General features: G+C 49.4%; 2 protein-coding genes across 2 annotated transcripts; one reads left to right on the top strand and one right to left on the bottom strand.

Moving 5' to 3' along the window:
* Window positions 1–692: 692 nt before the first annotated feature.
* LOC125511003 (vesicle-associated membrane protein 721) lies at window positions 693–4,947 on the top strand. The gene is made up of 5 exons (XM_048676289.2): window positions 693–1,054; window positions 2,833–2,974; window positions 3,059–3,179; window positions 3,261–3,323; window positions 4,493–4,947. Exons 1-5 carry the CDS (start codon window positions 865–867, stop codon window positions 4,646–4,648), a joined length of 672 nt encoding a protein of 223 aa, XP_048532246.1. The 5' UTR covers window positions 693–864; the 3' UTR covers window positions 4,649–4,947.
* A 5,093-nt stretch (window positions 4,948–10,040) lies between these two features.
* Window positions 10,041–10,941, bottom strand: LOC125506166 (uncharacterized). The gene has a single exon (XM_048671028.2). The coding sequence runs from the start codon at window positions 10,831–10,833 to the stop codon at window positions 10,381–10,383; it is 453 nt and encodes a 150-aa protein (XP_048526985.1). The 5' UTR covers window positions 10,834–10,941; the 3' UTR covers window positions 10,041–10,380.
* Window positions 10,942–12,240: the final 1,299 nt, after the last annotated feature.

Raw genomic sequence — 12,240 nt, forward strand, 5'->3', positions numbered from 1 at the left:
TACAAAAAAAAAGGGGAAACTTCACCGAAACCCGGCTAAACGCGCAAAAAAGGTCGATTTGACAGGGCCTCAGGACTCAAATGTTAGACTATCGTGTATATTTCGCTGTCAAAAAATGATAGCTGCCATAAAAACTTTTAGTAAAATGCCGTCTACCGCGTCATAGTCTTATTTTTGTACAATAAAGCGCGTCACATGCGTGACATGTGTGCTGTCCATTCTAGATGTGTTTGATGCTACAGCCATCCATACGCGCCAACATCACAAGCTTCGTTGACCCCCAGTTTCATTTCATACAATTACGCACCAATCGCACCTCACACAAGCTTCTAGTACTAATTTAATAGCCAAACTTGTGGTAATCTGACTGTATTTGCAGGAGTAGAAAAGAAGAAAGGAACATAGATAGTTTTTTTCCCTCGAGCAAAGGAAGATAGATAATTAAATCATCGACGGTACGGAGAAGGCACGCGGCTGCTGAGCCCGACGAGGCAGCTAAGCTAATCAATCCATCCCTCGCTTAACCCTGAAGAAACCAACCCCGGAAAAGTTGAACCGACGAACGACCCACCAGGAGGGAGCCAGCCAGACCAGAAGGGGTCTCCACGCGGTGGGCGGAAACATTTCGGGGACCGTTCCGCAAAACGTCCACCTACCAAATTTGATTTCCCTTTTTCTTTTACCACCCCCACCACCCCCATTGCCCCTTGCCCCTCCTCCCACTCCACCAAAGCGAAACCGACCTTTCCCCCTTCCCCTCCCCTCCCCTCCCGCAGCAGCCTCGCCGAGATCCAATCCGGCAGCCCCCCTCCCCCGCCGGCGGCGAGCTCCAGCGGAGAGGCGGCGAAGCGCGCGGGAGGAGCCATGGGGCAGCAGTCGCTCATCTACGCGTTCGTGGCCCGCGGCACGGTGGTGCTGGCCGAGTACACCGAGTTCACCGGCAACTTCACCACCATCGCCTCCCAGTGCCTCGTCAAGCTCCCCGCCAGCAACAACAAGTTCACCTACAACTGCGACGGCCACACCTTCAACTACCTCGTCGAGGACGGCTTCAGTGAGTCGCCCGCCTCCCCTCCCCTCCCCTCCGCCCCGCCCGATCCTTGCTTCCCTCCGTCCGGTTCGTCGCGGGCGTGATCTGATCCGCGTGGATCTGGTGCGACGCGCGCTCGATTTGGGCTCGCCGGGCGTAGATCTCGCGGATTCGCTGGATTTGCGGCCGGGTCGTTTCGATTGCTGCTGCCGATCGGCTTGTTGCTGCGCGAACTTCGTGCGGGAGGTTGTTGCTCTCGCCGTTTGGTACCAGGCTTCTAGTTTAGTTGGTCGCACGCTGGGTATCGGCCAGTTCGAGTTTGGTAATACTTGGTCAATATCGTGCTATGCAGTCAATATATTGTGGTTGCTCCTCTTATCCCACGCCTATGGGGCCAGTGGTTGTAAGAGCTGCAATAGCCGACCGACATCAGCAGTAAAATAATCAAGTACATAGTGCCGGCTCTGGATATCTGTGCTATTTATAGTAGAGGACAGACTGTTAGTTGCTGGCTTGCTAGGCATGTGTATGGAATGCCAGCACATATTTATGCTAATTTGGCAGTTCATTTGTTGCTGCTTACATGTCGTGATATCTATTTATAGTAGAAGGGTAGATGGTTCATTGCTGGCTTGCTAGACGTGTGTAGCAAATGGCAGCCTATATATGCATGGTATAGGCTTCCAGATAAGCAATGCCCCTTAATAATCTATTAAAAAGTAATATAGATGTATCAACATTTCCGAGTTTTCTAATGGGTGTGAGTGCCATTTATAATGCTATTTTCATACCCTTGATCTTTTTGAAGAGCAAGTAGATAGGGAATTGGTTAGAAGATGTTTTCACCAGTGATAAATTAAATCAACCTACATAAGTGTTTAGCATGTTTCAGCCTTTTATGACAGCAGATCACATTACGATGGGCCATCTAAGTTTGTATAAGCATTTCATGGATAATATTTCTACAACCGCAAAAGTATTCGAGTATTGATCTGCAAGCACCATAAGAATGAATATTCCCTTGCACGGTATTTATGAAAAATCAATTCACATAGATGTTCCTCTCTGATTGGACTGTAGATTTGATGCACTTGTTTGTTAAGTGTAGCCTTTGGCACTTTGCAACAACACTAGTCTTTGCTTTTGTCGCACATACCCAGTGGAAGCTTTAAAACTGTTTCGAGATTTGGATTAATGTGGAAACTATAATGCTCTCTCAATCCATATTTAGTTCTGACATTTGGCTTCTACTTGTGAATATTCAATAGTAGCATTTTACTGTACACAGATGCATTTTTTTAAGTGTATAGCATCAGTAGAGTACATCTCATTGCCAATCTAGCAATACCGTTCATACATTACATGATTATGTTCAAATATAACATTTGTGAAACCTTCATTAGTTAAAGTCAAAAGTCAACTGATTGTGTACTGAGGTAGTAGAAGACAGATGTGATGATGTAGTGGAAATTAACATTACCGATTAATTTTGTTATATTGCTGCGTTTTTTTCTAGTGCTACTCTATGAATTTTAATGCTCAATTCCTTCAAACCCGTTTTCCAACGACCACATTGCTTATAGCCGTGACAATACTGCTGGGAAAAATTGATAAAAGGAACTACTGTTGAAATATATTAAGCAACTGATTTTTTGCAGACATAGCACTTCTCTAAAAATGAAGATAATGCTTGTTTCTCTCCTTGGTTGAGTTATAATTCCAGAACACTACATTGCATTTGTTGATGTTGCTAACTTCCAAGTCAAAAAACTATGATGCTGACATCATGCTTTCATCTGCAGCATACTGTGTGGTTGCTGTGGAATCAGTGGGGCAACAGATGCCAATTGCTTTCTTGGTTCGGGTTAAGGACGATTTCAGCAAAAGATATGCTGGTGGGAAAGCTGCTACTGCTGCACCAAGCAGCCTCAACAGAGAGTTTGGGTACGTGTGTGCTTTTGGCAGTGTGGGGCTATTTAAAATATATGGCCTTACTTTCTCATTTTGTGTGAATGTTTACTGTTGTAGGTCAAAACTCAAAGAGCACATGCAGTACTGTGTAGACCACCCTGAAGAGATAAACAAGCTCGCTAAAGTGCAAGCACAAGTTTCAGAAGTCAAGAACGTGATGATGGAAAACATTGAGAAGGTACATCTTTGTACTTTGCAGATATACTGAAGGTATAATTTGCAGGAAGTTTCTGATCCTAAGTGTACTTCTAAAATTCAGGTTCTTGATCGCGGGGAGAAGATTGAGCTGCTTGTTGACAAGACAGAGAATCTCCGCTCACAGGTTTTAATAATTGACACATTCTTTAATCCCGCTCTGCTCACAGGTTTTAATAATTGGCACATTCTTTTATCCCGCCCTGTACTGGGTACTGTACTTTAATTGGGTTCGATTCCAAGCTGTTATTATTTATTGTTAGTACCAGGATAATTAGGCTTGGTTCCAAGCTGTTATTGTATATTAGCAAGAGTACAGAAAGGTCACAATTGAAGCAGTTAAGATGGATCCAGCTTTATACTAAACTGTAGTTATGGTAAGTGGTCAAGCCAACTACTGGCACACTTAGTAGTTGTTGTGTTAGGTGCTCTTGATATGCTCAAACCACTCAGGCGTAACTGGCTAATACTTCATCGAAGAAGGCTGGCTAGTACTCCCTCTGTCCCATAATATAAGATGTTATTACCTATGTTTTTAAGGCGACGCCTAGGCGTCGAGCCCCCCCCACCCCCAGCGCTTTGCAAATATGTCCGCTTTAGGCGTCGAGGCGCCCCCCCTAGCGCCTTAAAGCAAAGCGTCGCCTTAAAAACATAGGTTATTACATCCAATATGTGAGACGGAGGGAGTACTTCTTATGGATGACTAGAGACCTCCCTAGGTTATATCAAAAATTGTTTTCTCCTATAGCTGATAAGGACTTTAAGGTGATTGAATATGTCATCTTCCTGTAATTCCTACTTCCGTTGGTGAGAACAGTTACATATTTGTTCAGGTAACGTTGGATAGGATTTATTACTAATGGAGCATTAATTATTTCTGCTGTTACGATAAGTTAACTGTTATTTTTCCTCTACAAGAGTTTTAAGTCTTTTCCTGCTATTGCTCTAATCGTAATGACCAGTTATATCTCCAAGTTGATGTGTTCTTGTGATAAGGAGACACAAACGACCATAATGTTGTTCTTAAGCTTGGGCATCAAAATTTGAATTTTGAAGTTGATGTTCTCCTGGCTGATACAACGCCGCCCATCTTAGCATCCTGGTCTTATTCTGGCGAGCCAAAACATTGCCTAGTGTTGAGCTTTTGGGTATTTCAAAAGGATAACATGATATTGCTACTCAATTTTGATCATAAAGTTTGCATAAACATACCATGTGTTTCCAATTATGCTTCAGTTGGATGTCTGAAACAGCAATTGTTATCTAAGATTTTTAATGGTGTGCATGCAATTTCAGGCCCAAGATTTCAGGCAGCAAGGAACACAGGTGAGGAGAAAGATGTGGCTACAAAACATGAAGATCAAGCTGATTGTCCTGGGCATCATCGTCGCGCTCATCCTCATCATAATCCTGTCGGTGTGCCATGGGTTCAACTGTGGCAAGTCCAAGTGAGGACTACTCGAGGTCGTGAGACACATTCAACTGTCCTTATATTACTGCTGATTCGAGCAAAACCCATATATGGTGCTTAGTGTTCTTTCTTCTCTAGTGTGCGCCGGCCCGGGCCGTGGTGCCTGTGGGTGGGTCTGTGTTTTCGTTGTCGTCTTGTTGGGATGTTCGCTTACCGCCGGATGGGTGGTGGCTGGGTCGGCGGGTCGTGTATTTTTGGACGCTATGTATGTATAGCTTGGATCTTGACATCTTTGTTCTATTGTTATATGATGATGAGGATGAGTAGTAGATTTACTTAATTGGAGTCGGAATTATGTGGATGTGTCTGCTTTGGTCTCTCTTGTTGGGGGCTGGAGCTTGTGCTTGTCTGACCACGACAAGCCTGGCCTTGGCTTTCACGCGTTGGCCAGTTGCTCTCATATGCCGTGTCACTTTCGTTGCTGCGACGTAGATGAACCTTGTTGCGTTCTGCTGCATTCACCCGGTTTATTTGCATAGCTTGGGGTCATATCCCTTCCCGTTTGCTGTTAATAGAGGCCAGTCTGATAGCAAATGTATTCGGCAATCCATGGGCGTGTAACGGAGGGACGTTTGGTCCACAGCCCACGTCCAAGGGATATGCGCTGTTCCGGCGTGGGACGACTGTGCAGTGATATCACCCACCGCTTGCTGCGATCCTTCAGCACGGAGAACATGACTGCACAATACTTCGGTTTTACTGTTGCATTTTTTGGCCCTGTAGCCTACTGTAGCAGCCTGGGGCCCGGGGCATGGCCCAATCCAAGCTCCGCCCCACACAGGAGCAAGCACGGGATGATCATCACGATTTTATTGCTGCGGCATCTTGGTTTATACATCATGTTTCTTCGATGGATTCGACAGAAATGATAACTATTCAGAATGGATTCTACTTACTAGCTAAGATTGGCTATAGCAGTTTACAGATTAAACCGGACAGCTCAAACGCAGTTGAGGCTCTAAACCTTTTCTTGGGCCAGAAATCGGCAATTCTTTTTGAGTGCAAGGAAATGTAACAAAATGCTCCAGGGAAGCTAATAGTGTAGCTGATTGTATAACAAAATCATCTCATTCTAGTGGACCCTCTGAGGTTTTGGAAGATGCAATCTCAGACTATTTCTCACCTTAATGTAAACGACCTGGCATTATCTGCGAAAACCCACCGCCTGCTGCGATTTCCAGTTGCCTACAGTATGACACGTTTAGTTGTTGCTGCTACGCACGCACTGAACAGCGCTCATCAGTCAGTGCCGGCCATTGTTCGGTGAGCCTGCCCTGCCCCGCTTCGCGGAACATCCAGAGCTTGAACCAGAGCTTTCATTGGCTGGCTGCATCTGCTTACCTGCCTGCCTTCCTGCACCTCAGCTCAGGCAGCGGGGTGATCACTGCAGCTGCACCTGCACGGACTATGATGATTCTGACGGCAGCTTCAATTCTGTCCATTAAATCAGACAACGTGTCCGTGGTCAGCGGATAGTGAAGCAGCCATCCAACCCATCGCCTACGCACCTGCCCCCTTTCTTAAAAAGAAAAGTTAATCAAATGTCTGTCATTCAGCCTCATTTTAAATCATTCGATCGATGGCAATTAGAGCTAACTCCAATTTCGTATGTGCGCGTTCGTTTGGGTCATGATGAACAGAAAAGTCGGCCTAACACAATGACCCAAACAGATGCGCGTCCGCTTTTTGTCCGCCTGTCGATTCATTTACGACTTATTTTTTAGCCTGATTTACGTCGGCACAAACAAGAGACGGGCGCGTGGGCTGCGCACCAACTACTCCTCCTGGCCCGCCAATCGATGGCAAAGCATCCATTATTCCCTCAATTTCCCAAAAACCCTCCCGCCCGCGCGCTCCTGGCCGTTCGCCATGGACGACGCCCTCGATGTCGTCGGCGGCGGCCTCGCCTTCCTCGTCTCGTCTAGTCTCGCCTCCGCCCCTTCCGGCAAAGGCAAACCCCGCGCCCCTTGCAAGACCGCTGCACCGCCCAAGAAGAAGCTGACGCCGGAAGAGCGGGTCGTGCAGTCGACTAAGAGGAAGGGCCGGAGGCACGCGGCGGACGCAAGGAACGAAGCAGCGGCCCTCGCCGCCCTCGCCGCCGCCGCACAGCAGGAGGATAGTACTAATGCCCGCGTCGCGGCGGCAATGAGGGAGGCCTTGATCTACCTAGGGTTAAACCCTGGTCGGGCTTGTCAACGCCGCTGTGGCTACGGCTAGCACCGGCTCGTCCGCGTTTCCTCAGATGGTGCTGCTGGAGTCGCCGCACGCGTTAGCGACGCACCCGATCCCCGGCTTCCACGTCTACCCGCAAGCCTCCTGACTCTCCGGGGAATGCTCGCTGGAGGTGAGCGCGGTGGCTCCTTTCACGCCCACGCCCATCGACCTCAACGCCACGCCGGTGGCCTGTGCCACGTCGTCCGGAGGGACCAGGAAACGCGCGTCAGCGATGCACCCGATCCCCGGCTTCCACGTCTACCCACTATCCTCCCAACTCTTTGGGGAATGCTCGCCGGAGGTGAGCGTGGTGGCTCCTTGCATGCCTGTGCCCGCGCACATCGACCTCAACACCACACCGGTGACCGGTGCTTTGTCGTCCGGAGGGACCAGGAAACACACGCGGGAGATGCCAGCCGACGTGCTCACCGGCACCCGTAACCTGTTCGACAGAATGCCGGCGGCTGCCACCGACGAGACGACCAACCGTTTAATGGAGAACATCATCTTCGAGGGTGGTGCGGCGGCCGCTAGCGGTGCCACCGTGGCTGGCTACGATCCCGATGAGACCCAAAGCCAAGACGGTCGAGGGCCGTTCACGCCGGCGACCTATGATCAAGCTGGCATGCACGGAGCTTCGAACCAAAGCGATCTCGCTAAAGAACATGAGATCAGTAGGTGGTCGATACTCTCTTGTTCGTGATCGCACATTGGGCATGCTCCCTAGTGCAGAAGACCCTTCCGTTGGGAATCGTTGCATGGAAAACGAAAAAAAAAATGTCCTGGAGCTGGACGGCTTCCTGCTGGACCATGAGTTTTCGGAGGACTATGGCCAAGAGGAAGAGGATGAGTTGTACATCGACTGGGAGCCTTTGTTCGAGGACGAGCTCGCCAACCAAGCCGTCTGGGTGAAACCGAAACGCAAGAGCAAGCGGACAAAGGCATACATAACGGCTGAGGACAAGCTCCTTTGTGAGTGTTGGAGGGACATTGGGCAAGACCCCAAGGTTGGCGTCGAACAAAAGGCATCAACCTTTTGGATTCGTGTCCATCGTGAGTACCATGATGAGTGATCTATGGCAGCATGCACCATCTTTTTTTGTATGCCGACAAGTGTGCTGGCATGACCACAACCGAGATGGCGTGGTCAAACTCCTGACCTTTTTTGTGTGCTGGCATGTGTGCCGGTCAAGCGCGCAAGCAAGAACTGCGCGATAGTATTTTTGGAAGCTGGCATTGTATGCCGGCCGCTGGCATGGTGCCGACGATGAACTTTGGGCGGCGGCATGGCCACTGGCATGATCTATGGCCGCAGGCCTTTTAAATTTGTAGATGGACATGAAATGGGTATGTTGCGTTGGACGCACGGCTGACCCAAAAAGAAAACATGGCGGACGTCGAGCGGGCAACCGACCCAAACAGACGAAAAGCTGACAAAATGACACAAGTACATGTTTAGCAACGTTATTTTTCTTTGGAAACTCAAACTTATTACTCACTCCGTTCATTTTTATAAGTCGTTTCAGACAAGTGAAATTGAGTTGTTTTACGCAATGTTTGAAATGTCTACAAAGCCTTATAAAAATGAATAGAGGAGTACTTAATTAAGAAAGTACAGGAAACGTTTTGATGGATGACACCTGGGGATGCCCTAAGCGGCTATCTGACTGCATGTCGCAGCGGACGTAGTGGCGCGCCCTGGGCATTGCAGAGCTCGCGTATAGTCCCAGCTGCGTCTGTCGTGCCAATCCACGCGCACCGCCGAGCACGCCGCTCCCCTCTTCTAGGCCGGCCGTAGCCGGTGCGACGCATTTGCTGCCGCATTTACGTGCCCCTCCCCTCGCTCTCCTCCATTGCTGCCGCTGCAGCAGCATCTGCATCTGCAACACGCGAATTGAAGACGGCTCCTGCCTCAGACCAGCAGCCCATGGTGATGGATGCCCCTAGCGTGTTGCAGCTCCTATCCTCGCTGGCCGCTGGCCGCTCGCCTAGTCGCTCTCCCTCGCTGCCAACTCATAAATGGCGCCCATCAGGTGCCGTACCTGGAACACCCGATGCCGATGGAGTGCAAGCTAGCCGCGCCACGTGACGCCGCTTCAGAGCTCGGCCTGGCCTTGACCGGGCACCGCCATGAATGGCCTTGGCCGGCCAGCGGTTGCCCGACCGAGCACATTTCCATTCCCAGCTCTAGCAAGCGCACAGTGGACAGCGCCCGGACCGACGTGGCGCCGATCTCGAGGCCCGATTCGCATCAATGCCGGTCGATCGCCGGACGTACGCACGCGGGTGGATCGATCTCTGCCGCCTACTATCATGCTGCGTGCGTCCTGGGCTACAAATTAAAGATGGATCTCCGCCGAAAGTACTGTACATGCATGATGCCTTCGACTAGGGCGTAGTAGTAGTGTAGTACGTACTCCTACCTAGTACGTACGGCCGGGTTCGTCTTCAGTTCCAGTTCGTCACCGCGCAGTGGGATGGACTCGTTTACCTCGCTGGCTGGCTGGCTGTGTAAGTAATATGGCGTACGAGGCGTTTATGGCAGGCGCAAATGCGGACGACGCAGCATGGAGAGCAGATGAATCAGGCCATCAGGGGTGTGTGAACTGATTCACGTGGCTATGCAGATAAATCCCGGCCCCTGTTGCGATAATATCGATCACACTCACACGTATTTACAGGCGCGCCTAAATCCTTCACTCCGGCACGAACCGTCTAGTGCTCTGTAATGCTATTTTATTTATTTTGAAACAGAAAACGTGAACACTACATGCTCGTATGAATGTTTTTGGTACAGAAAACGTGAATGCATGCTACCCCACGAAAATTTATTTTGAGATCAACACTGGGCACACTCAAGCGAACTCGACCTCAGTTCATAAAGTCCACATGCATTGAGGGCAATTTTTGTTATGGTGACTAATTTCAAGCTTTGAATTGTTAGCACGAACACGAACCGCCCGCTTTCTTCCTTTTGGTTTATAAATTTTTCCCTCTTCAGTTAACCCGAGCATTTTGTCAGCTGCAATTTAGTAGTACTATATACTAGTATGAGGTATAACCTTGCCTCTTTCCCTATGTTAATATTGCCACGTAGACAAAAGAGACGCGCACACACGAAATGAACACTGGAGTTTGGAACACTGCGAGGACACCGAGTTGAGTTGAGGACACCACGAGAATCACACGTACTACATACCATTAGCAGCTAGCTAGTCGGATACACAGGTAGTTCACACGACCAAACACAACCACACAACAGTCACAAACCCTGACTGGCCACACACACACTCCCAGCGAATCAGCTACTTCTCGTACACGGACCTGAAAACTAAGTACTACTGCGCATATACCTTGCGCCATACCATGACAACACCCTAGGTCCAAGGAAACAAGTGGTCAAAGCTAGTGCGATCCACCATGAGCTAGAGCGCCACTTCGTCACGTACATGTATGCACGTCCCAGAGCGCCCAAGCTAGCTCGGCCACCGCGGCGTACTCAAGGCGTGACGCCGCCGGCGCCTCCCCCGCCGTACCCGCCGAACGGGGCGCTGCCACCCCCGAAGCCTCCGAAAGGGATGCCGCCGGCTCCCCCGACGCCGCCGAACGGGCCGACGCTCCCCACGCCGCCCCCGACGCCGCCGAGCGGGCCCGTGACGCCGGTGAAGACGCCGGCTCCGTTGTTGCCGAAGCCACCGCCGTAGCCGCCGCCGACGGCGGGGAAGCCCGGAAGGTCCCCCATGGCTCCCACGCCCACGAACAGGTTCTTCGCGTCCGCCGCGCCGGCTCCTCCTGCACCGGCGCCCTTCTCCGTGGCGGCGGCGGCCGGAAGTGAGGCCTCCGCCACGCCGCCAGCTGCAGCGGGCATGGTCCTGGCAGCCCCGACGGCGTGCGCCGCCAGCGCGAGGCAGAGCAGGAGAGAGGCGGCAGTGCCTGAGCCCTTCTTGGCCATGGCGCCGCTCTAGTCTAGCAAACCAGCTACGGATATCGGTTCTACTCGCTCTCTCTTGTGTTTTCTGCGCGCGAGATCGTTGCTACTGGTGCACTTGGCGTGCCGATGCTTGCGGTTTAAATAGGCCGAGAGGGAGGAGGAGAGGAGTACGTACGGTGGGACGGAGACTCGACCGGGGCATGGGGAGGGGCGTGGGGTGCAGTCAATGTTTGTTCAGGGATCAGGATGGCCAGTAAAAATCTCGGTGGAGTGGGAGGTAGGCGAGGCGCGATAATGCCCGGGAAGTGGGCGGAAATACCCCTTGGTTTCTCGGTAGTGTATGTACACCCAGTTTTTGATTTTTTTTTTGAAAAAAGTCAAAACAGTTCAGAAGTTTTTTTTAATAAACTTGATTTTTTTGCATAAATTTACGTGAATAAAAACCCAACGTCGACTTCCAGGCAAAAAAACATTTTTTTGCTATGCTATATACAAGTCACTATTCATACTATTTTTTCCAATCCTTTTATTTTTTTCGCCTTGAAGTCAACGGGGTTTCTTTTGTGGAATTATTTTATGAGTACAATGGAAGATCAGGTTTATTTCAAAAATATTTTCAGAAGTTTTTGACTTTTACTTTAGTTACTATTTTTTTTTTCAAAACGAGGTGTATATACACCAAGGAACCAAACATCCGCGCCCGGGAGGTGGTGGCCAATACGACAAATTGATGGTATTTCTACAGGCTGGGCTTGTAAATTCTGGACTTGGACTTGAGCGGTCCAGTCGTTTTTTTGGTGCCACTTTTTGGATCTGCTTAATATAATCTTCATTGTTGGACCCACTAATAAAGTTTGTAGTGAAATTCACAGGAAACCAAGTTAATACAAATTATTATTTTATATATACGTTGAAAGCTAATACAAATTACTCATTCACTTGGGAATACTTTGAACATTAACCAGTCCCCTAAATAACGTCACTATTAAATTTACACATATTTTCAGGGGCAAGGCTCTTTGACCCAGCTGTGCACCTAACTAGTTGGATCGGAGCTTGAACTATTCAGCCTTGGTTTGCTTTTTTTTTTTTGGGGGGGGGGGGGGGGGGGGGGACAAGATAGATTTCACCACGTTTAGCTCAAAGACAGGGGGGGGGGGGGGGACAAGATAGATTTCACCACGTTTAGCTCAAAGACATGTAGTAGCATTTGAGAAAAGAAAACGAATCAATAGCATTTAAAAAATCTACCCAAAACATCGTCCACATAAAAGTTCTAGCAAATTGAGGCAAGTTCCCAACTTACGATGTCACTACTACCGTCAACATGGCAAACATATTTGGCATATTGTGCTTCTTCAAAAGATTGCTTGATGGATATTGTGGGGTATGCATATTTGTGTGCTTTTATTTGACTATCAGCTATGG

This window comes from Triticum urartu, chromosome 5A, assembly GCF_056163025.1.
Source record: "Triticum urartu cultivar PI428250 chromosome 5A, HENAU_Tu73, whole genome shotgun sequence".
In the NCBI taxonomy this organism is placed as follows: Eukaryota; Viridiplantae; Streptophyta; class Magnoliopsida; order Poales; family Poaceae; genus Triticum; species Triticum urartu.